This window comes from Patiria miniata, unplaced genomic scaffold (genome assembly GCF_015706575.1).
Source record: "Patiria miniata isolate m_02_andy unplaced genomic scaffold, ASM1570657v1 HiC_scaffold_24, whole genome shotgun sequence".
Classification (NCBI taxonomy): Eukaryota; Metazoa; Echinodermata; class Asteroidea; order Valvatida; family Asterinidae; genus Patiria; species Patiria miniata.
The window spans coordinates 10,652,783-10,676,714 of record NW_024037063.1 but is presented as its reverse complement, the minus strand read 5'-3'; the positions used below and the strand labels follow the sequence as shown (position 1 = coordinate 10,676,714).

The 23,932-nt window shown below is 40.8% G+C and overlaps 1 protein-coding gene across 1 annotated transcript; it reads right to left on the bottom strand.

Annotated features, from left to right (window-relative positions):
- Positions 1-563: 563 nt before the first annotated feature.
- On the bottom strand, positions 564-23,932 carry LOC119732393 (guanine nucleotide-binding protein-like 3 homolog). The gene is made up of 15 exons (XM_038205878.1): positions 23,715-23,932; positions 22,288-22,343; positions 21,706-21,843; positions 21,070-21,186; positions 16,373-16,601; positions 14,405-14,508; positions 12,792-12,936; positions 11,795-11,882; positions 10,621-10,732; positions 9,792-9,857; positions 8,559-8,701; positions 6,865-7,001; positions 4,939-5,171; positions 1,372-1,573; positions 564-929 (listed from the first exon to the last, which is right to left on the bottom strand). The coding sequence occupies exons 1-15, from the start codon at positions 23,734-23,736 to the stop codon at positions 820-822; spliced, it is 1,902 nt and encodes a 633-aa protein (XP_038061806.1). The 5' UTR covers positions 23,737-23,932; the 3' UTR covers positions 564-819.

The following is a 23,932-nucleotide window of genomic DNA, read 5'->3' as shown; positions in this document are numbered from 1 at the left end:
TTTGAACAGGACAGCATCCGTACAAAGAAAAATGGAAAATTCTGTGCGAAAAGTTTACCAAGTCTGTAGTGCAACAGGAAGAGACCCACAGTAATCTATTACCGTGGTATAACAAAACAATAGTTGCCTGCTGTGACAGAGTTCATGGTTTTTTTACCCCCGGGGGGGGGGGGGGGGTAAATGGCACCCTCGGGCGTACAAAACACTATGGACCCTGCCACAGTAGGCAACAAGTGTACAGGGTGAGTAAAAAAAAAAAAAACGAAACCCAAATGTCGGGACCATTGTTTTAGTGAAGTTCTGCATGTAGCACTTTCAAAACCTAGGATATAAAAGCCCAATTCATAAGCCTTCTTTTAGTACAAGAATCATTAAAATCACTCATGTACTTTTCAAGTTACGGAGTTTTAAACACAACCACCGATTTAAAGTTCTGTCCACGGATCACAAAAAATGTGTCTGTTCTTTCAGCAAACCGAAAACAGTTCACACACACATCCTTATGTGATTTGTTTTCGTTTTGCTGAAAGAACACTGAACTTTTTTGTGATCCGTGTAAAGTTTGGGCGGCCAAACATATCAACATGCCACCTTTCTGAAAAGTAGTAAATATATCTGTGTTGAGTGTGTTCTGTGTGTGGTTTCCTGGTCGACTAAAGTTGCCCATGGGAATCAGCAGGGGGGTAGTTCTTGTCGCAAAAGTCGCCCATCGTAAGGAAAGGGTTAACAGAGAAATCATTTAAAATCATATGAAATCATCAATGAGTCATTGATTTGTAAAAATGTGAGGCTGACTGGGCTGAGTAGTCGGCCTGTCATCTACACAAAATCTTCATTGAAGTCGTAGAGCTCGTCACCCTTGTCGCTGGCGCTACCAAGAAAGTCCATAGCCTGAGTGAGTTCATTGGAGAGATTTGTAGCCAGTTTATCTGTTGAGAAAATAAGAGAAATTAGCCAAACTCAACGATGTGAACTACTGAACTCGGGCCAATCTCAATCAGGTGCTTAAACGCAATATACAACATTTGCAAACATCACAAAACAAAACTACCAAATTATTATGAAATACCTTACTTGACTTTGATTGAATGACAGTTTAAAGCACCTGTAAAATCATGGCACCTGGTGTGCTGACATTTTCAAGAAAGGTGGAATTGTTATATTAATTTCCTACGATGGTCAGCCGACCATCGCTGCAAATTTTTTTTTCAAATACTGTCCCCAATTTATCACATTTAGTTGGTCCACATTTTGTTGCAATCAGTTACACATCTGTGCACAGGTACAAGCCAGCCAGACTGGTTCCTTGACCTTAAAATTACCCGACGCAATAATTGAAAGAATAGCTTTAAAGAAAGTTTTATTACTCACCGGATCGTTTTCTTTTCTTGAGTATCTGCTTGAATTCCTTCTTCTTGGATTTGTTCTGTTGATCATTGCCAAGAGTCGCTGTCTTCTGAGGTTTGCTGGGAGTAACAGTTGACCTGGTTGACCTTGTGACCTTTGACACAGCACTCTTGCTTGGTGTCTGATTGGACGTCTTGGACTTCAGCGAGACTGACACATTGCCCAACTGTATAAAAAGAAAAAAGCAAAGTACGTGTGGGGGTCAGGCTTTTGAAATTGCTTGGGGTTGTGACTTCACGTTTCATTTTATTATTTATTAGGTGGAGTGTCATGGCCTAGCTGTAAAGAACACCGGACTCGTGCCCTGGTGTTTCAGAGGCAACAGTGGCGTGGGTTCGAGCCCGCCGGGTGGACAGTTGTGCCCTTGAGCAAGGCACTTAACCATTATTGCTTCGTCCTTCGGATGGGACGTAAAGCCGTAGGTCCCATGTGTTGTGTAATCCTATGCACATAAAAGAACCCAGTGACACTTATCGCTAAAGAGAAGGGGTTTGCCCCGATGTTTCTGGTCTCCTGTATAAACTCCTACGTGGAGTACGAGTATTTAGGAGACGAACCAACCTAGAACCTAGAGCATTGAAACTGTTTTCCCAATAAAACAACGGCGTGGTGGGGATGGCTGAGAGTGCAATTGTCATCTGTTAAGCTTGAAATGGCTTCTGTAAACTCTAGTGTGATCTGAGCCCAATTTCTTGCTCTGCTAACCACAGAATTTTGTGCTTACAATCACAATTTTGTGCTAACCGTGCAAGCAGAAAAATTCTGTGCTAACCCTGTAAGCACAGAATCCTTAGTTACGGGATGTACTCATGCGCACAAGCCAAAATTCTTCGCTGACGCATGAAATGTGCTTATAATAAACACGGAATTTTTTGCTACATTAACATAGCTGCCAACTTTTCAAAATCCCAATTAGTAATCAACCCGCGCGGTCATTTTCAACTTCTCGTTTTATCAAAAGCTTTACCAACATCGAGTACAGGTACATGGTTTACATGTACACATACATATGCATACCCTTCTTGTTGTGAATAATAATGTACTGTAGGCCAAAAGATAATTTAAAAAAAAAAAAAAAAAAAAAATTAAAATTAATTTTGTTTTAATGTCTGTATTTGTTTGTTGAAGTCAAATAAATAATAACAACAATAACATGTGCGCATATTTTTTTTAAGATGCATGCTATCGATGTGGAGTTTCGAGTTCGTATCATGTTTTTACACAACAATGATTTAGGGCCACCGTATGCAATAGAAATATCCCGCCAACATACCTTGCAAACGCATGCTGATTTATCTTTTCTGGACGTTGTGACAAACTCAAACTCTATTAGCAATTATTCCAACCATACTCTTATTAAATTCCATGATTAAAATCTCGCACTGATGGGTCTCATCCCGGCAATAAGCGACCAAATGTGCTCACGATCGTCACTGAAAAGTACTCACATACAGTACACACAACCACACATCCACGAGATGCACACAAATGACACACCATTGAAAAATATTTGTAGTCTGGTCCTCAAGTACTCCACTGCGCACACTGCATTGATGTCTATCAGGTGCTTGACTGCATTCTTAATAGACTTGTCACCAGTCCATCCATTATCGCGACATTTCACCAGAAGTTTTTGGTCAAAAACGATACTTTACAAGTATTTTTTTTTCGTTAGGTAGAAAATGGGAAATTCGTAATGTTTTAGTGGCAAATCGTATTTTCGTAATTTAACAAACAATTCGTAATAATTACGAAAAAATCGTACTAGTTGGCAGCTATGCATTAAGCAGGGATTTTTTTCGCTAACTGTAAGCAGAGCCAAAAAATTGGGCCCTGGAAAAAGTAAGTTCAGTTAGACTTAAAAGCACGGGCTCTTAACATTAGGGCCTGTGACCATTCAGCCCCGGTATAAAAAGGGCCCCCCGGTAAGCTCATCCCCTCCCAAGAAGTCCTCTTGTACCGTCCCAGCTTCCAGCCCAGGAGCTGGTCCAGTTGCTAATCAGGAACTCCTCTACCCTGGTGTCTATTGTTTGCAAGTATTGACACATGTAATATATCCCAGAAGAAACCCGCTTGTGGTTTTAATCTCTCAGCGCCAAACAATAGAACACTTTTGTCGGCACAGATCAAAACCCCTGCCATGTGGTTTCGCGCACAATGGGACCATAAATTACCAAGGTGTAATGGAAGGATTGTATCTTTAATCCGGTAAGTCTGCTATTGTTCTGCTTTGGACGTTCTCTGAAGGGCAATAAAGTGATGCGCCTGACTGACTTCAAAATTTCTGCTCAGACAGGACCATGTACCAGACGAGACTGGGCTGAAGACCGGACTGGCTTTGGACCGGACGGGGTACCGGGGGGCCCTTTTCATACCAGGGCTGAATGGTCACGGTCCCTTAAGACTTGGGCTTTTATATGACTTTGGTACAGTGACTGCCTAAATTTTCCACTAGTTGGTTATTTCAAGTCACATTCTTTGGTACAATGCAATAGCTTGCTTTTGTCATTTTCTTTTGATTCAAAGTTCTGTTTCTGTTAGGTAGCTTCGGTCCTTGCGAAGCTTCAAATATGGGATTCCCTAAGGGCTCATCAGGTTGCTGTGGCAATGCATCAAGAGGCTTGTGAAGATAATTGCTCTTGTCAACAAATCCAAGAATGAATCTTAAAGGAAACATTCAGCTCATCTTGTTTTCATGCACATTTGTATGTGTTGCAACAAAACATACAAGATCTTAATTCTTTTTTTGTGTGGAAGTGACAAGAAAGTGGTAGTTTTTCAATTATTAGCAAATCCTTTCTTCAATACATGCAAGAGGGCGCTATTTTGCTTTTATCACACAAGGTTCTCCTTGTCAAAAGTGCATATATGAACAGTACAAAAAACTAGTCCTTCAAAAGTACCCACAAAGAACATTTTGAAGAAATATTGGCCACTACTATTGTCCAAACAAGTTGTTAAAATGATAAACAAGTAAAAAGTGGAACTTACTCCAAGAAAACGAAGAAAAGTTTGATATATATTTGTACACAAAGATATGGAGACACTACTGTTCTGCCTTGAATGACATCGCGCTTTGGCTCATGAGCATAAAAACTAAAATGTTGAAATTTCTCCCTTTTACTGCTACAAAGGAGGTGGGAAAGTCATAATTACATGGCAAGAAAGCTGTTTTTAATGTACTTTAGTCATAAAAATCCTCAGAAAAATTCATTTAATGGACCCTTTAATGCTCTCCTCAGTAGACTTCAGAGCGCCCTCTACTTCTGCTGCACGCAGCCGATAATGTTGGAAGTTGTCAAAATCTAGGATTCATCTCCAGGTTAGGCTTCACGTCTGGTACTGGCCTCAGAAAATTGTTGAGGCCCATGACTTTGGGATCTCTACCGCAACACTGGTCCGAGTTCTAGTTCAGGATCCTTAAATTTAGAGAGTAGTTCCATCTAGGTTTGAACCATGAAGGTTTCTCAATGAAATTAAGAGCCAAATCTGTAGATAAAGCCAAGATTTCGTAAACATCACTATCATCACCTGTGCGTCTTCCGTCTGCTTGTCCTCAACATCTTCCATGTCTTCCCAGTCCTCCCCCTCCTGAAACTCCGCCTTCTCGTCATCGTCATCATCATCTCCCTCATCATCAATGTCGCTGTCATCTTTCTCCGCCTCCATATCTGTACTGCTCCCCATCTCCTCATCGGTCACGCCCATTGTCAGTCCCGCAGACTCCACTAGTATCGTGTTGCTGGGTCGCACTGGTGGTAACACTATCCAGGGTAATGGGGGGAAAAAGCAAAGAAAAGAAGTTGTGCTGTGCAGTAATGTACGAGGATTGTGTCCGATGAATTGCCACTGGCCACAATAGAATTGAGCTGATAAATTCAAAATAAAATGTCGTAATCTTCTGTCACTTGACTCAATCTTTTAACTCTTTCAGTGCCAAACTCGTTCATGTACGAGGTATATTTGTTAGTACAAAAGCGCCAACCTCGTACATGTACGAGGTATATTTGTTAGTACAAAAGCGCCAACCTCGTACATGTGCGAGGTAATGTTCGTGCTGAAAATCGCCAAACCTCGTACATGTACGAGGTATATTTGTTAGTACAAAAGCGCCAACCTCGTACACGTACGAGGTATATTTGTTAGTACAAAAGCGCCAACCTCGTACATGTACGAGGTAATGTTCGTGCTGAAAATCGCCAAACCTCATACATGTACGAGGTATATTTGTTAGTACAAAAGCGCCAACCTCGTACATGTACCAGGTAATGTTCGTGCTGAAAATCGCCAAACCTCGTACATGTACGAGGTAGAGTAAACATGTTATCAAAAGGGGGCGCTCTCGCTCTTTCTAATGGCACCATTTTCATGCATGTACGACCTGTATTTATTTTTATATTCAAGTTCTTGTGAGAGGGAGTCACACTGAGTTTCGATTTGTTGACAAAATGGTGGCGCCCATCAACCGAGCTCGCGTGTTATCTCCAGAGAAAATCAGTGTATTTTTTCGCCGATTTGGACAGGGTAAGGGATTACTTTTCTGATTCAGAATAATCCATGGATATTTCAGAACTGGATGGCGAGTCAGAAGACGAAAATTGGGATGCCGATACAAATGATACTGATCGTGCTAAAAGTGACAATCATGACAATATTTATGATAATGAACAGAGTTTGTATGAGGAGGGGTATCTGACGCGACACACGTATATTCTGCAAAAGTGCGGAATTCCCCTGTGTTCAGGAGAGTGTTTCAGGGTTTATTACTAGGTGCATGACTAATATTGACTTTTGAAGGTAACAAGAAAATACCAGAGAGCAAGATACAACAAGTTTGGTGATTACAACTTATTTACTTTTTTTTTAATAGAATTTTGAATAATTAAAGAAAAAGCTCGAAGTTGGGCACTTTAGGGTTAAACTTTTGAAATGTCGCGGGCACTGAAAGAGTTAAAGGGGAAGTCTTGGTCCATGCAGCAGGTCCTGGGGCTGATTTCACAAAATGCTAAGATGCGTCTTAGGAAGGTTAACTTGTCTTAACTCGCGACTCTCCCACGGTTGATTTCACCAAACTTAAAAAGGCATTCAACACGCCCTAACTTCCTGAGCAACGTGGCCGAACTCGTCTTAACTTAAGATCGGTCTGAGGGTCGTCTCATTAATGCATGCGTTAATTTTTGTATATCGTATATCTCATTGCCGTGAAAGACGAATGTCGGCCTAGGTTAAATAGTTTCGAGGAAGAAAACCGCTGTAGCAACAAATTTGAAAAGATTTCTGATGCATGGGTAGTTTTAATGCAACATGAGCGCGTGTTTAGAACCTTTTGCACACTGCGTGCACACATACCTGATGGCATTGAACTGGCAGTTGTAATTTTCTTACAAAGATGGCTGTCTATGAGAGGGGTCTATTGTGAAAGGACAACACTGCTAGCAGCGAAAGGAAATGCTCTACCTCCCAATGTCTGCTTGTCATCCTGCTCCAGGGACCCGATGTCAAACGCTCTCCCCATCTCAGATATGATCTTAGCATCAATGTGGGCGGGTAGACTGTGCTGCTCTGGGGGATGCGTGTAGAATGATATCCGTCCACTGTCAAAACAAACAATTCCATGACAAATTAAAGAAAATAATTTTTATTTCAATACCTGGACCAGTTTACCCATTCCTATTGATCACAAGTCCTTCCGAGTGGGTTGTTTTGAATTAAGTGGAGTCAGGTTGGCGAAGCTGTCAGGAGTCGGGTTGGTGTCGCGGTACTTTCCTCGCCTTCAGCCCGGTTCATACTTCACGCGAAAGCGAAAGCGAAGCGAAATTCGTGACGTCTAACAATACATTCGAAGCGCGTCCACCATTGTTGACGACATGAATTTCGCTTCGCACTAGCTTTCGCGTGAAGTATGAACCGGGCTTTCCACTGCCGTGACACAGGTTCGATTCCTGCCTGGGCCAATATGCGGATTGGGTTTTCAGTCCCTACCTGATTCCCTGGGTTTTCTCAGAATATTCTTCTGGGGTTTTCCTCCCACCTCTAAAACTGTAATTTCTTCACATTGTCTTCTCTTAATACTGGGCCCTATGGGAGATCAGTGGACTACACTGAATGGGCCACCCAGTTAAAATAAGAATTAAATAAAACAAATTAATTAAATTGTCGTTTAAACACTGTTTTTAAATGGCAGTGTTTAAGACCAGGCACGAGATCCTGCACTCCGAGCCACGTGCATGTAGTACACTCCGCACAGTGTGGACAACAACCGCGTGTGTGTTATATAAGGAGATCCGTGCTGAATAAACCGCACACAACACATGCACTACAGAAATGCTCAGAACACAAAGTAAAATGGTAGAACAAAAAAAAAAAATTGCAAGTTTGTAAACTCATTTATTTTTTATGCTTTTGACTGAAAAGGTATGAAAAAGGGTCAATAGGGCGATTCTTCAGAAATTGAAAATAATATTTTTTTGAGGGGGGGGGAGTTTTTGTGTGATGTATTAAATACAAATGATTATTGTTCACTTAAGTGCTGAAAGTAAGTAAAAATGCAAATTTCATAAGATGTTTCATAAGTTGGTCTTTCCGTGCATAAATTAGAATAAATTTAATAACAAAATGTCACACATGTGACCGAGCAAAATGTCACACACGTGACCACAGAACAGTTCCCATTTAGTAAAACTAAAGCAGAGGGTGTACATTGTTTATGCAATCTGTAAATCACAGAGGACTAGTCTTACTCCAAAATAAGTGTGGGTGCGTGTGTCCTTAGAACTTTGGAAAAAATCATGAATTTCCAGTATGGGCCCGATAACATTTTTTCGTCTGATGTCACACACGTGACCAAACTTTGATGACCCCTCCTAAAAGTTCGACCCATTTTGTGAAAGTAGAAACCATACTCTGAGGTAGGGGGTAAAAAGTACTAACCTGATGAATCAGTGAGAGTAATATATCAGAAGTAGTTAACAAAGTGTAAAGCTTAAAAAATCAGACGAGCCCAATTTTATGTCACACAATGACCAAAGAATGGCCCAATAGTGTGAAAGAGCAGTTATAAACGTGATGTTTAAAAGCCGGTTAGGTGTCTGATTGACATGTAGTCACGCAAGCCTATAGGATTGACTCAATCTTACAGGACTCTCACTGACCTATTCCAGTCCATGAGCGTCCCCCTAGCTGCCTTGCCCACGTCTGGCACTCCGCCTTTCTTCAGTTTCCCTTGCCGTTTGGCCAGAAGGGACAGGAATTCATTCACGTCGTTGAAGTCTGGAATCGTGTAGTGCAACATGATCTGCGCAAGCATTGAAAATAATCATCAGGATTCTAAGTAAATTGAATTTTTACATCGCGTATTGGATACAATGGTCACCTGTCAAATTTACACTTTGTGACATCATTGACATGTAAGGTTAAGATTTGCAACACCCTTCTGTAATTTCTGGCAGTCAGCCAGGCATGCCAATATCATCTACATGGAACAACTGAAGGATAAAAAGCTGGTCGGTACAGACCTCATAATGGGGTGAGTCAATGACAGCATCATATTAACCCTAACCGCCCTGAATCCTCCAAAATCCTTTTTGCAAAGTGGAGGAATTTGCAGGATTGAGGGTACATGTCAAAGGTGCGTTGCTGATTTCGGAGGACGCACTGTGTCAAGGTCTTGGGCCGGACCTTGTGTTGTTTATGCTCAGCCGTGCATAAATTTAGTCCATGATTATACTTGACATCCTCCGCACTGCTCCAGGATGTCACTGCCTCTGCCTCAGCCTACTGACAGTTATTGCCGGAGGATTTTGCAGGATTCAGGCAGTGGTCGACCCTCCATGGACCATATTCAAGAAATAACGGAGGAATTTGCAGGATTGAGGCTATGCTATTTTTCCATGAGGCCAATTGGAGGATTTTGCAGGATTGAGGCTACATCCTAGCAAAAAGGCCTAGGGAGTTAGGGTTAAAGCAACACTCATGTTGCTTATCAGATGGTTGCTGCTGTTATTTTCGTATTCATGGCAGCTTACCTTAAGGCAGATACTAAAGCAAAGTAAAAATATTGTTCCAGGCCAATATGGCTCATCAGGCCGGCGTTTATCTCCGGTTTCAGTGGCATGAAACGACTGAGAATATTTCTACTCCCCTGGATGGGATGCCAGTCCGTTGCAGATTACTCCCCAGGTAATGCTGGTACCCATTTATACTCGTTAAGGAGAGAGGCAAGTGGAGGTGAAGTGGCTTGCCCAAGGACAAAACATATGGCCAGGATGTGAACCCCTGACCTCTGATCTTGAGTCACAACTCTAACCTTTATGCCACAATCGCCAATAGATACTGAAGATCCTTGCAAAAAATACGGAAGACATTCTTCAAAGATTTGTTCATACCTGTTGCTTGTTGCACCTTCTGAGGATTGCTTCAACTGGAGAAATGGGATCATCGAGAGCCTCAATCTGTAAAGGATTGAAATCAAAAACACTCAATCATAATTAGAGAGGTTATACATATATAAACCCTTGGCAGAACGGAATTTAAATTTTTAGAATAATTTTATTTGGTGCAACTCTGGAGCGCCAGGGTGAAGCGTTTGTTTAGCAGCAGTGGTCATTAGAGAAGTTTCGCATCTGAACAGATACGTGTGCGCATACATTTAGTTATCCATAACCGTTATCGGCCGTTGCGTTATTTCGTATCATGTACGCGTACGCATACGCTTACAGTCATCTGAACAACACAGCAATCCAAAACGATAGTCTCCAACATGTCCAATGCAAGCCTAGTTTGTGCGGCTAATCCTTCTACGAAACACAGACAAATAGCACACAAAATGTTCAGCAATTCAGCCTATTTAAAGAAAACCATACATGTTGAAATAAATTTACACAGAAGAGGGTAAAAATCGACAATTTACTACACGTTTCACACTGACACGTAGTGCGCGACATATCCGTCCAATGTACATGCGTAGCAGATAGGAAGTTGCATAAAAGGTCACAAGACCACACAAAGTCCTGCGCTAACCGTATCCATTGGCTTGTGAAACCTTTCTATTCATTATGTATTTAAAATGTTTGGTATGACTCTGCACGTCGCAGTGGTATTCTACTGTAAGTATCTAAATACGTGGAAGGTATTTATGCTGTGATTGTCAGTGCGATATAGGTAAAGGTATAAACAGTTTTGAACTATATGTATTTAAATGAATACAATTTTTACCTTGATGCAGTTGCGCAACACCATGGTAACCTCACTGTTTGTTGTAGCCATGACAACGCCCGGACTATCCAGTAACTTGATATTTTTGGCTAGTTGCACCTCTTGCTTAGATCTGGGGAGAAAAAAGGAAAACTGAATTAAAGACGAGGTGTTATTTTGTGCCAGTCGGCTGAACATGCCATTACTTGTGCTGTAAGTCAACCCTCCAGTTTGGGGTTCAGTTCGGTTCGGCAAGGTTCGGAAATGTTTAAGGATATCACAGGAATTTTGCACTGCTAATCAGCAAAAAACATAATAAACAAGGTGTTTTAGGGCCTTAGCTGGGCCTAGTGACATGGTAGAATACAACCTGGCAGCACCACACTTAAACTGGTTTCCAGCATGAATTACACAACATTGCTGTATTATTGTCTTTAAACATGATCTGGTATAGTTAGGATCAACAGGTGATAATAATGTACAGGGTGAGTCCAAAAAAAAGGGAAACCCATATAGCAGGACCATTTTTGTAATGAAGTTTTGTATATAGCACTTTCAAAATCTAGGATATGAAAGCCCAATTAGTAAGTTTTCTTTTAGTACAAGAATCATTCAAATCACTCATGTACTTTTCAAGATACAGGATTCAATTCACATACATCCTTATTATGAGAATTGTTTTTGTTTTGCTGAAAGAACACTTACCTTTTTTGTGATCCGTGGACAGAACTTTAAAACCGTGGTTGTGTTTAAAATCCCGTAACTTGAAAAGTACATGAGTGATTTGGATGATTCTTGTACTAAAAGAAAGCTTATGAATTGGGCTTTCATATCCTAGATTTTGAAAGTGTTACATGCAGAACTTATTTAAAAATATTGTCCTGCCATTAGGGTTTCCTTTATTTTTACTCACCCTGTGTATATTTAAGAGGTCACACTTCTACACTGGTTCCCATCTCCTGTCACAGACTAGAATATGATGTGGGTAACGAGAACCAGCCTACTATACAAACCCTGCCTTCACCGGTATGCCTTCTCAACTGTAAATGCTGTGACGCTGCTTAGCAATCACGCTAGTTTTCGGTGCTTGGTGTTCACGTGTGGTAAATTGGAGGTGAACATTTTTGCTCAAATTAATGAAAAAGAAAACTTGCGAACAACAGAAGTATGGTAATGGAGAATTTTGGCGACTCACTTTGTGACTCCAGGCTGCGATCCCACGCTACATGCTTTGGCTCTCTTCAAACTGTTGATGACGCTACTCTTACCCACGTTGGGAAATCCTACAATAAAATTCAAAGAATGCAAAACCGGTCACAGATTCACCAACAGCATTCAAAGGTACAAACTTGCATGGACATCAATTTATAAGATCAAATGTCAGATATCCACAAGGTACTTTGACACCCTATCCACTTTGAGAATCAAACGAGTTACAGGTGTATCACCTGTCCTGTGCTCGTTAACTAATTCTATCCAGGGATGTAAGTGGACCCTGACATTTTTGCCTGAAATTTGATGTATAAAGGAAAAGTATACACACATGTAATTTGCCAATACAGTGGAACGCTGCTATAAAGAACATGACAGGATCCACAGAAATTGTTCGTAATAGCGATAGTTTGTTATAGCAGTTTTAAGCTGCCGGTGCTCCGGTACTCATTTTTCAATAAATCGCCCTTCAGAACTTCACCCTGCACGCTCTGGTACTTCTAGTTACTGAAAGATGACTTTGAACACGTGTTGACTATTGAATAATGTAATAACACAGATAGTGAGCTTACTACCGGTGCCTAAAGCAATGGGTGGCTTTCCCCTTCTATTCCTTGGGGAAATAATAGCCACTTTTCGTTCTTCTATTGACATTTTTTGAACAGTGATATTCGGTACATTTTGTACACAAAAATCAAGAGCCAAGGACGATGTTCGGCAAACCCAAATTTTCGGTATAGCAGTGTTCGGTATAGTGACGTTCCACTGTATGTTATTTAGATTTGACAAAAACCTGAAATCAGGTAATCGCAGAAGGATTTACGTCCCTGTTCTATTTTTCTCATCACAAAAATTTAACCTGTATGCTCTATTTTTTATATTTTGGGCATGTGTTTCCCTTTGGAAAAAGCACATCTTTAATTTAAATATTAACTACGATCTCAAGAACACCTCTCTGAAACGTTGATTAGGATACTTACCCACAATTCCTACAGTGATGGCCATTTTGATGTCAGCATTTCTGCAGTAGTTGTTGAGTAACTTCATGAGTGTCTCAGCTCCGAGACAACGACTCGACTGCAGCAAGTCCTTGGTGGAGAGCGTTATAGGCACTTTGCTCTGAGCCTGGAAGATAATCACAATAATGGATATATTTTAAGTTGTGTTAAACACAGATAGGATGATTGGCATTTCATGGCTTTCTTATTCCAAAACAGACACAACTAAAAATTTCATGTAGAATGTCAATGTAAAGTGTTTTGGTCAAGCCACCACAAGCCCAATCGCACACTTTCACACGTCCACTCACAGTATAAGCAGGGGATGAACAAAAACAAGGACATGCTACTGTTACAATCGATGTGAATAACTTTTTGACTTGACTATGAATTGAAGGACTTAATACCGAAGTCTTATAGCGCACATATCTACCAACAATTAGCTACTCACGGCGCTGGAAATTATGTCCATTATTGGAGACAGGTAAATGAAGTACATGAGAAATATGAGAACCATTATGTAGCACCTTAATAATGGTTTACAAGGTGTTGCGGCGCTTAAGCAGCCACTGCCAGAAACACCGGGGCAAACCCCTTCTCTTAGCGATAAGTGTTACTGGGTTCTTTAACGTGCATTACACAACACACGGGACCTACGGCTTTACGTTCCATCCGAAGGACGAAGCAATAATGGTAAAGTGCCTTGCTCAGGAGCACAAGCACCATGTGCCCACGGTCAGGATTCGAACCCATGTACCATGGTACACAAGTCGAACACCGTAACCATTGGACCACAGCACCCAATTGATGGACTTGTGAGGACTTGTGATGGGCCCGACAACAGCACTGCGAATGTATAACTCGTTTAAATCCTAGTCCAGTAGATACGTTTGGAGTTGGTGTAGGTGTTTGAATGGCACTGTGTGGCTTTCTTAAGAGAGCGCTTCTTTTGTGTCTCTAAATGGTGAGGAGTTAAAGTCACAATTTTCAAGTCCTACTTTCTTTTCTCAACTGAGCATTTCGAGTTATCAAGAAAGTAAACTGTCACAGAACTTCTATTTAAACCACAAGCGAAGGCTGTTGGCCAGCTTTGTGCGCGGAAATCCTGAATTATCTGTAAAAATTCTTGTGTTGAGCGCACTTACAAGTATACATCGAGTTTCATCTTGGGCAAACATCACCGAGCCCTAAAGCATGAAAATATGCTAAGCATAAACAAAATTATTTGCTAAGCAAAATCTGGTTACCAGCCAAAATGTACATTGCTTGCGACTGGTTCCCAGCTAATTTTTGCTTAGCATATAAACTGGTTAAGCAAAACCTTCTATCAATCAATCAAAAAAAAAAAAAATTATAAAGCGCCAAAATCAAAAAGTTTGCTCTAAGGCGCTGATGGGGCACCAAAAAGAAGAAAAATTATTGATGGTACACCTCCTGAAACAGGTGAGCTTTCAGGAGTGCCTTGAATGTATGCAGTGAGGTGGTATCTCTAATGTATTCTGGAAGTTTGTTCCAGATTCTGGGGCCGTGTACAGAAAATGTATACCTGGTAGCTCCATGACATTGGGTCCAGATAACAGGAAATTTCTGCTTACCAAGTTTTGTCTCTGTAACTGCGTGGACGCCTTGAATGCTACCGTGGGAAACTCATTCCTGAGATGCTTCAGCCATTTCTCCACATTCTCACTTGGTACCAGATCTGGAAAATAAACCAAGTCAAATCTTCAAATCTAATAAACTTGATACAGGCATGAAACTGGGAATTTAGAAAAAACGCGGAAATTCCAAGCCACACCAGACTTTGTACAGTGTAGCAGGTCCAAGTGCGACTTAAGTCACATGTCTGAAAATGATACCAGTTTTCCGAGTGTTTCGTTTATTTGTGTTTAAGGTGCAAAGAATCATGCAAGCGTTTGTCAATAAAAACTTATTTTTTTATTTTCCCTTTTTAAAGCTCTTAAAAGGACCTCCTTCTATCTATCACAATATACAAGACGTCCAAATAAAAAGTGAATTCCCATCCTTAGAGTTGACCTGTGAGAGCTGATCAACTTGTGACTCTTGACCAAAAAGAGCTGATCAACTTATGACTATTGACCAAAAAGAGCTGATCAACTTATGACAACTGACCTAAGAGAGAGCTGATCAACTTGTGACTCTTGACCCAAAAGAGATGATCAACTTGTGACAACTGACCTAAGAGAGAGCTGATCAACTTGTGACGCTTGACCCGAAAGAGCTGATCAACTTGTGACTCTTGACCTGAGAGAGCTGATCAACTTGTGACTCCTGACCTGAGAGAGCTGATCAACTTGTGACTCTTGACCTGACAGAGCTGATCAACTTGTGACTCTTGACCCAAGAAAGCTGATCAACTTGTGACTCCTGACCTGAGAGAGCTGATCAACTTGTGACTCTTGACCCAAGAAAGCTGATCAACTTGTGACTCTTGACCTGAGAGAGCTGATTAACTTGTGACTCTTGACCCAAGAGAGTTGATCAACTTGTGGCTCTTGACCTGAGAGAGCTGATCAACTTGTGACTCTTGACCTGAGAGAGCTGATCAACTTGTGGCTCTTGCCCTGATAGAGCTGATCAACTTGTGACTCTTGACCCAAGGGAGCTGATCAACTTGTGACGCTTGACCCGAGAGAGCTGATCAACTTGTGGCTCTTGACCTGAGAGAGCAGATCAACTTGTGACACTTGACCTAAGAGAGCTGATCAACTTGTGACTCTTGACCTGAGAGAGCTGATCAACGTGTGACTCTTGACCTGACAGAGCTGATTAACTTGTGACTGTTGACCTGAGAGAGCTGATCAACTTGTGACTCTTGACCTGAGAGAGCTGATTAACTTGTGACTGTTGACCTGAGAGAGCTGATCAACTTGTGACTCTTGACCTGAGAGAGCTGATCAACTTGTGACTCTTGACCCGAGAGAGCTGATCAACTTGTGTCTCTTGACCCGAGAGAGTCGATCAATTTGTGACTCTTTACCCGAGAGAGCTATCATCTTGTGACTCTTGACCCAAGAGAGCGAATCACCTTGTGACTCTTGACCCAAGAGAGCTGATCAACTTGTGACTCACTTGTGATGTACTTGATTACAAAACTATGAAGATGTATGCAGACTTAAAACTCAACTAATTATTATATAGTTGACTAAAAAACTGACTAAAACGAGATTTGAAACTCTGACCTTAGCAACACCATAACTGTGCTGACCTAGTTGGTTTTCCCTAGTGCTTTATTTGACGATTAGTAGTTTGTTTGCTATTTCTCAGGTTTTCTCACTGGTAAGGTTGCTAGCATCTTGACTTTGGGCGTGATCCCCGAGTATGATTGATTCTGACTAGTGCCCTTGAACAAGGACATTGACTAAATGGGGAGCCGCCAACATAGGGCTGGATAGCTCAGTTGGTAGAGCACTGGCGTGGTTATCCGGAGGTCGCAGGTTCAAACCCTGTTCAGTACATTTCTGTGTTCAATTCTATAACCATCATTTATGCATCTAGTCACTTTCCAATTGTGGTTTATTTGATGATGCAGAGACTAATTTTACCGATTTTATTGAGGAGGAGAACCATTTTCTTGTTGACTCCGGCCGACAGGACTGCTTGCTCCAGCTGAGGGCAGCGAGAGCCTAGAGGATCCCTTGCATCAAGGACCTGTATGACGACATCAGATGCCTCTAAAACCTTCTTGAACTCCTTGTAGTAAGTCTTGCGGGAGGTCTCCGTGTCTCTGGGACTGTGGGTGGTGGAGTCGTCTTTGGGGCCCCGTCCGGCTTGCTATTAATAACCACAAGTTTTTAAAAAATAATAAATTGAATAAGGCCAAAAAAAAATATATTCGGTCTCTGGTCAGACCAAAGTTCCGGAATTGACGCGGGGACGCAGCTTTTTTTTTTTTGGGGGGCTTTTTTTCTTTTCTTCAAGCTTGTTTTGTACAGACAAGGTGGGGTACTATTTTGCTATTTGGTGTCCTCATGTACATTGGTGTCCTCCATAATTTGCCTTGGTGCTCTCGATCATTTGCCTTAGTGCAATTTCCCATTCCTTGGTGCTCTTTGGTAAAAAAAATTGAGGAGGTGCGGAAATAGAGGGCACTGTTGGAGCTACCGCGGAACATTTTGGGAAAAAAAAAGATTGACGCGCATGATTAAAATCGACGCGCGCGCTGACCCTCTGGTCAGTGCGCGCGTCAATTTTAATTTTTTGTTTTGGCCTAACATGTATAGTGGCGGTATCAAAACTCTGCATGGTTTCACTGCTGTGTAGTGACACACTAGCACAAGTGTTGCGCTATGCCATGAAGGCAAGCAACTTGGAAGAAACAAGAAACAATGGAACTCCAAGCTTTACAAGCTTTTTGACAGGGTTTTTCAATTTTTAAAGGCACAAGTGTGAAGTGAAAAACAAGGAAATCAGCTGATCCGAGGAAAATTGCTGGAAAGAATGTTGCAACCAGTGACGCTGCTTTTTTTCTTCCTATATCATCTCACTGAAGGTCAATTATTGCAAAAATGATGATAAGACATGAATCTGGGACTGAGAAATATTTCCAATTTTGTTAGGAAATGCTTAGAAAATTATCTTAACTCTCCATAGACTTTGTACACTACCGCTGAAGTAGCGTCAGGTTGCAACGTTCTTTCCAAGTTGAACGCCTGGCCATGGTGGACAGGCTGTGTTGTCATTGTGTGGACCTCTGAACAAAAGATGTCCACACAGTGCAGGTAGTGAAGACGTGTGGATTTGCCCACGTCCACACAAGGGTCCCCCCCCCCCCCTCTGAAAAACAGTTTTAGAGGCATTTTGGGCTTAGGGTTATCCGTTGCGAAATGAAGACGAACACTCAAAGGAAATCATGATTTATAACAAAATTTGGGTTAAAAGAGTGTTCACAGTGCAAGTAAACTGATTTTTTTCTTTTCTTAACTGCGCGAAAAACAAAGGAATGTCCACACAAGATATGCAAGGTACAGATGTGTCTTCACATGAGCGTCACGCGCTTTCGGCAATGCATAGTCCCTGAAATAAGGTTTGGTAAAATTAAAAGATATTACTTATCAATACCATTGGTAATTGCCAATGGAAAGAAATGTTGCAACCTGACACCACTTCCAAGGTTGTATAGGGTCATTCCATGCCAACTCAACAAATGGTGCACACCATCACCTCTTGGATTTTTTTTCTTTTTCGGTGTACTGAAAGATACTTAGGAGAAATGCAAATTCTGAAAATTTGGGGTCTCTAGGACTTTTCGTTCTTGCGCAACAGCATTTTGAAATTTGAGGTGGGCGGGGCCAAAAGTGCGTCGCGTCATGAAATTCAATGTTTAAAGGGCCATATATTTAAAACTATACCACCCAGACATTTGAAACTTGGTAATCTGGGCTATTTGTTGCTGTAGATTTCAAATATTTAAACAGAAAGAAAGTAGCTTGTTTCATTTTTAAGTTAGAGGGGCCCCAAAATGGCCCAAAACTCATCTGGACCAATGTTCGGGGGGGTGTAAGTCAAAAATTGAAAATATTTTTTTCACCAAATTTTTTGCCTGTAATAGCCCCCAATTGAAACTACTTTCATGTAAAATCTTTCACTTATATTAACTTCATTGAATGAGATATAGCCCTTGCAAAAAGCAAATTGTTTATTTTTACGATAACTTGACCCCCCCAAAAACCAACGTCAGACATTCCGCACCAAATTTTGCTTCACATATGTTTGAGGTTGGTCCTTAGTGAAGTCCTCTGAAAAGTTTCATGTTGGTGTCTAAATGTCTTCAGTGGATAGTTGGGCTTTATAAAGAGTCTATATCTTATGATGCTGCAGGTTCCGTAACATACAAGTACACGTACCGGTACCTAGAATAACAGCAGTCGGTACATAAAGAACAAGTTGGGTATGAAACTTAGCTTACATTTATACATGTAGACTTTTGATCAGTTGATATAATTGTTTACAGTTTCACAGGTGAAATTATGCATTCCTTGTGATGTAGTTTTGATGAAGTTGAGTGAGTTGCATAATGGCTGGCTGACACTAAGGTTGTATTGCCTTCCACCGCTATGTAGAAGTTCTGGTGTTGGTACGCAACACAACACATCAACAAATGGAATGTTACATTTATCCTCTCTTTGTGGCCAATAGAGAGTATTTGTTGTTTCCGTCCTGTACATGAAGCGGACATACACATCCTCATGAAGTTGTGATACATCTTCTACAATAGCAATGTACCAAACATCATGCATAGACCACACAAACATATTTTCCTGGGTTGAGGTCAGCTGCTACAATTGGTGCATGATGAGTTTGAGCATGCCATACATGCAACTCCTTGGATGAACTAGGTTTCCCCTTATCCATAATGAAAACTAAGATCAATCAGGTTAAAACCATAGACCCTTTACTCAAACTGAATCATTTCTCTTTGGTTCAGGCTAGTGCTATACTATGCTGTGCAAGTGAGAACAGGTTAATTACTACATACATGACATGCATGCTGTGTGATGAACACATGGAAAGAATAAGACTCTCAAGTCATTTAACCTAATTTGCATATAATGCACATGTAGGTCTACAAGCAACTGTTTATTGAGCAGGAAATGGGTAGTCTTGACCCAAGTCTTTCAACAGTCGGGGGATTTTGTTGTGCTGGTTCCGTAAAATACAAGTACATGTACATGTACATGTATGTATGTTAAGGAACCTGCAGCATCATAAGATATAGACTCTTTATAAAGCCCAACTATCCACTGAAGACATTTAGACACCAACATGAAACTTTTCAGAGGACTTCACTAAGGACCAACCTCAAACATATGTGAAGCAAAATTTGGTGCGGAATGTCTGACGTTGGTTTTTGGGGGGGGTCAAGTTATCGTAAAAATAAACAATTTGCTTTTTGCAAGGGCTATATCTCATTCAATGAAGTTAATATAAGTGTAAGATTTTACATGAAAGTAGTTTCAATTGGGGGCTATTACAGGCAAAAAATTTGGTGGAAAAAACTTTTTCAATTTTTGACTTACACCCCCCGAACATTGGTCCAGATGAGTTTTGGGCCATTTTGGGGCCCCTCTAACTTAAAAATGAAACAAGCTACTTTCTTTCTGTTTAAATATTTGAAATCTACAGCAACAAATAGCCCAGATTACCAAGTTTCAAATGTCTGGGTGGTATAGTTTTAAATATATGGCCCTTTAAACATTGAATTTCATGACGCGACGCACTTTTGGCCCCGCCCACCTCAAATTTCAAAATGCTGTTGCGCAAGAACGAAAAGTCGTAGAGACCCCAAATTTTCAGAATTTGCATTTCTCCTAAGTATCTTTCAGTACACCAAAAAAGAAAAAAAATCCAAGAGGTGATGGTGTGCACCATTTGTTGAGTTGGCATGGAATGACCCTATACAAAGTCTATGGAGAGTCAAGAAATATTTTCTAAGTATTTCCTAAGAAAATTGGAAATGTTTCTCAGTCCCAGATTCATGTCTATTATCATTTTTGCAATGAATGACCTTCACTGAGATGATATACATGTGTGAAGAAAAAAGTGGCGTCAGGTTGCAACATTATTTCCCTGCCAATATCTGTGAAATGAGATACATGCAGGCAAGATGAATTCTGGGCATGTGATCACTGTATTCACAGGGCCCCCTTCAGCAATTGTGTACGTTATTGTGCAAAGCAACTGCCCAATGATGGATTATTTGAACAACATAGCTAGCACAATTTTCTATCGCCACTGAAGGAGGCCTTTGTGATAGAAATGATAGTGTGTCTAGCTCAAAATATGAGAGCAGTACAGTGACAATTCTGAAACTGAGATCACTGAAATATGGGTTGAAACTTTCAATGATAGTATGGTGCAATAAGTGGTAAGTTTGCGGTACACCGTGTAATTAATCTCTTCTGTGAAGAAATGTGGTTCTGAAAAGACACCGTGGTCAGAAGTGTTCTTGACATTTTTGGCCCGTATACTATCTGTAGTCAAAGAGTAAAGGTCGGAAACGGTTCTTTTCAAGAACTAAACTTGTTCACAACAGAGATTAATAACATGGTATACCCACAATCTTACTGACTACTCTGGTTCAGGTGCATTGACACCCTATACTAACCACAACATACCAGCTAAATGTCTCACTTTAACATTGCCATTTTACTTTTCCCATTTGACATCCTGCGCAAAGTGCGCATTATAAAAGCCACAACTTAGACTCCTTGACAATCAACTATTTTAAAGGGAAATTCACCTTCTTCTCAAATTCCTTGCCTCTCATCTCGGCATTCTTCCGCAGATCACCCAGCTTCCTCTGTTTCATGACTTCCTTGAAACGACGGTCTTTCTGTCGCTTCTTCTCTTCTTCGGCCTGGGGGAAAAAGAAACAACAAAAGCGGTTCATGTTTTACTGATTTCTCAATGCTAACTCCCTTGTCTGTTTTTTTTCCCAAGAAACCTTCCTTAAGAAACCTTCCTTAACCCCAATGGGGCAACTAGTCTCTCACTATACCTTCCCCAATCCTACAAAATCCTACAAAAACCTCCAGGTACTATGTAGATTTTGATGTTAGGGTCATAGGATAGCAGGAGAAAGCATAGTCTGCAACATCTAGTATGCAGCATGGAAATCACACAAAAAGACAAAATTCCAAGCTTTACATGACCCTCCCTGTGTTTACAAAATTGTTCATGGCATAAAAGGGAAGCGAATAAAAAAGTGGAAACTAAGCTAAATCCGAGGAAAAGTTGCATGCCTGAAAATCCAAATTTGCCCTTTATGACAATACATCGGATGAACAATTACACAAGGTACATTAATGCCTCTAACATCTTGATAACTCATGTTTTTATTTTGACTTCTTTGTTGTTGTTTATTTGCGCCACTCACCTTGGCTTTTCTATCCTGTGCTTCCTTTAGGATATTCTCTTTGAAGGGAGCTAGGTTGGGGACGCCGATGTCCTTCTTGGGTTCCTTGTGACTTCTCTTCTTTTCTTCTTTTTTGAGTTTCCGTCTGTGCTCTTTCACCTGAACGATACACATCAGAATTCCACGCATGTCAGCATTTGTTATTTATGGGGGCAAAAAGCAGTAGGTTTGCTACAGGGATAGACCATTATCATGTTGCAGCCAATTGTTATTTTTTCCCGTTCAAATCAATTTAACCAAAGCGAGGCTGGAAGGAAAAATAGTCTGGTTCCTTTTTGCACAAAAAAATTATCATTCAGTACTGCTATTGGATACAGGGAACATGACTGAAATGGTGGCAGCATGATAAAGGTCTATTATCAGAAATTGCCATAGGTACAGAACTGAAAACAGAATGGTTTTGACTGATTTTTAAATAAAAAAAGTTAAGTTGCACGTTAAGAGCGCTGGTTTCAAAACCGACAAAATAGAAGTGGTTACCCGGCATTTTTGTTCAAGTTACTCAGAGAACTTTGGCTAGTTTTGGCTACATAGAAATCTCACCTTCTTCTGTACTTTGTAGCGAACCTTAGCAAGAACACGCTTGCTCTTCATCTTACCTGCAAATAAAAAAATAAATAAATAAATAAATAACGGAAGACATTCAACATCAAAAGTGACCTTAAGCAAAGTCAAATAAAGTAAAGAATTCTGGTTAATACCTACTGCGAACTTAGGCTAACATAATGAACATACCTTTTTATATGAAATGATTTCTTGGGTTTACACCCAACATGCAGCCTCTTGTACTTGTAGTTTTATAACATGGACTCCCAACATCTAAGATAGTGGAAGAGTTTTCCCTGGAATGCCGTTCCAGGGTTTTCCTCCCACCACTAAAATTGCACTTTCCTTCTGGCCCCACTGGAGATAAGTCAAAAGTTCTTTAGACTAGCTTATTACAAAATATAAACAAAAATAGGATCAAAGTGAGCTAAAACTTTCAACAAACGACCATCATTACCATTAGTCTGTGTAATAATATGTGAGCAGGTTCGCTGATTAACCCTATCTCCCCAGCCTAATTTACGAGGAACCATACCCATTCTGGCAAATTCCAACACCCACATGGGAAATTGTACACACGCACTGTTGGACTTAGTTTCTGGAGGTATGCCAACCCCAGTGTAAAAGACCATCAGTTTAGGGGGGCTGTACCTATCCCAACAGATTTATACGAAACCTGCTGTTGAACTTTGATGGGTTGCGTTCGGTTAAGGTTGATTATAAATGCAAGACAACCGCCTCTTGACCTCTAGATTTTGACCAATCAGCAGGCACTTTCTATATCAGGTCTTCGGTCATTCACCCGTTGTAGCGTCATAGACAAGGATAAAAAAAAAACCTAGACACAGCAACAAAGTCTGTGGTCACATACGCGCAAGCCTGTCTAGGTTTTATCGTTCAATGCACGGCCGTAATTGTTGTATTACAAAACACTGTACTCGAATTGACCAATCAAACAGTTAGTCCTGATTTGGGAATGAAATGACGTCAGGATTTAGTAAAGTCGACTCCGATTGGTTGAGGCGCGGGATCGAATAAATCTGCATGCTTAGATATATCAGACGTTATATTGATATAATCTAAGCATGCAGATTAATTTTTTATGCGATCCAATACTAGTAGATACAGGAGACTGGACTTTAGCTGTGGATAACGGGTGATACTCAGACTACATCACCATAGGCTATAGGCACAAATAAACTATATTTTTTATATGTATAACACTGGTGTACACAGCAGAGGCAGATCCCAGAATTGTTATTATTTTGAGTGTTACGGCGACGTACACCGTCATGACCGTAGCATGCACCGCGTGTGCGCACGTACATGACGTACAGTACTTCACCCGCCTTCACCGCAGGTTCACATGCTGCGCATATAGCGCTAGCCTATAGCCATGTTCGCAGAAAATAAACTAAACTTACGTGGTCTTCCCTTTTTAACCATTTTTCTGTTGCTAACCAAAAACCACTATAACGAAAAATGTAGGAGACGTCAGATCGAAAAAGGCACAATTTCACAAACTGCTGTCGAGTAATAACGCTGTTACAGTGCCAGTAGTATAAAATATAAGACAGAACGACGAACGAGGCGACCGACGACCGACTGATGTGCACAAATTAAATCGCCAGTCCACGTGCAA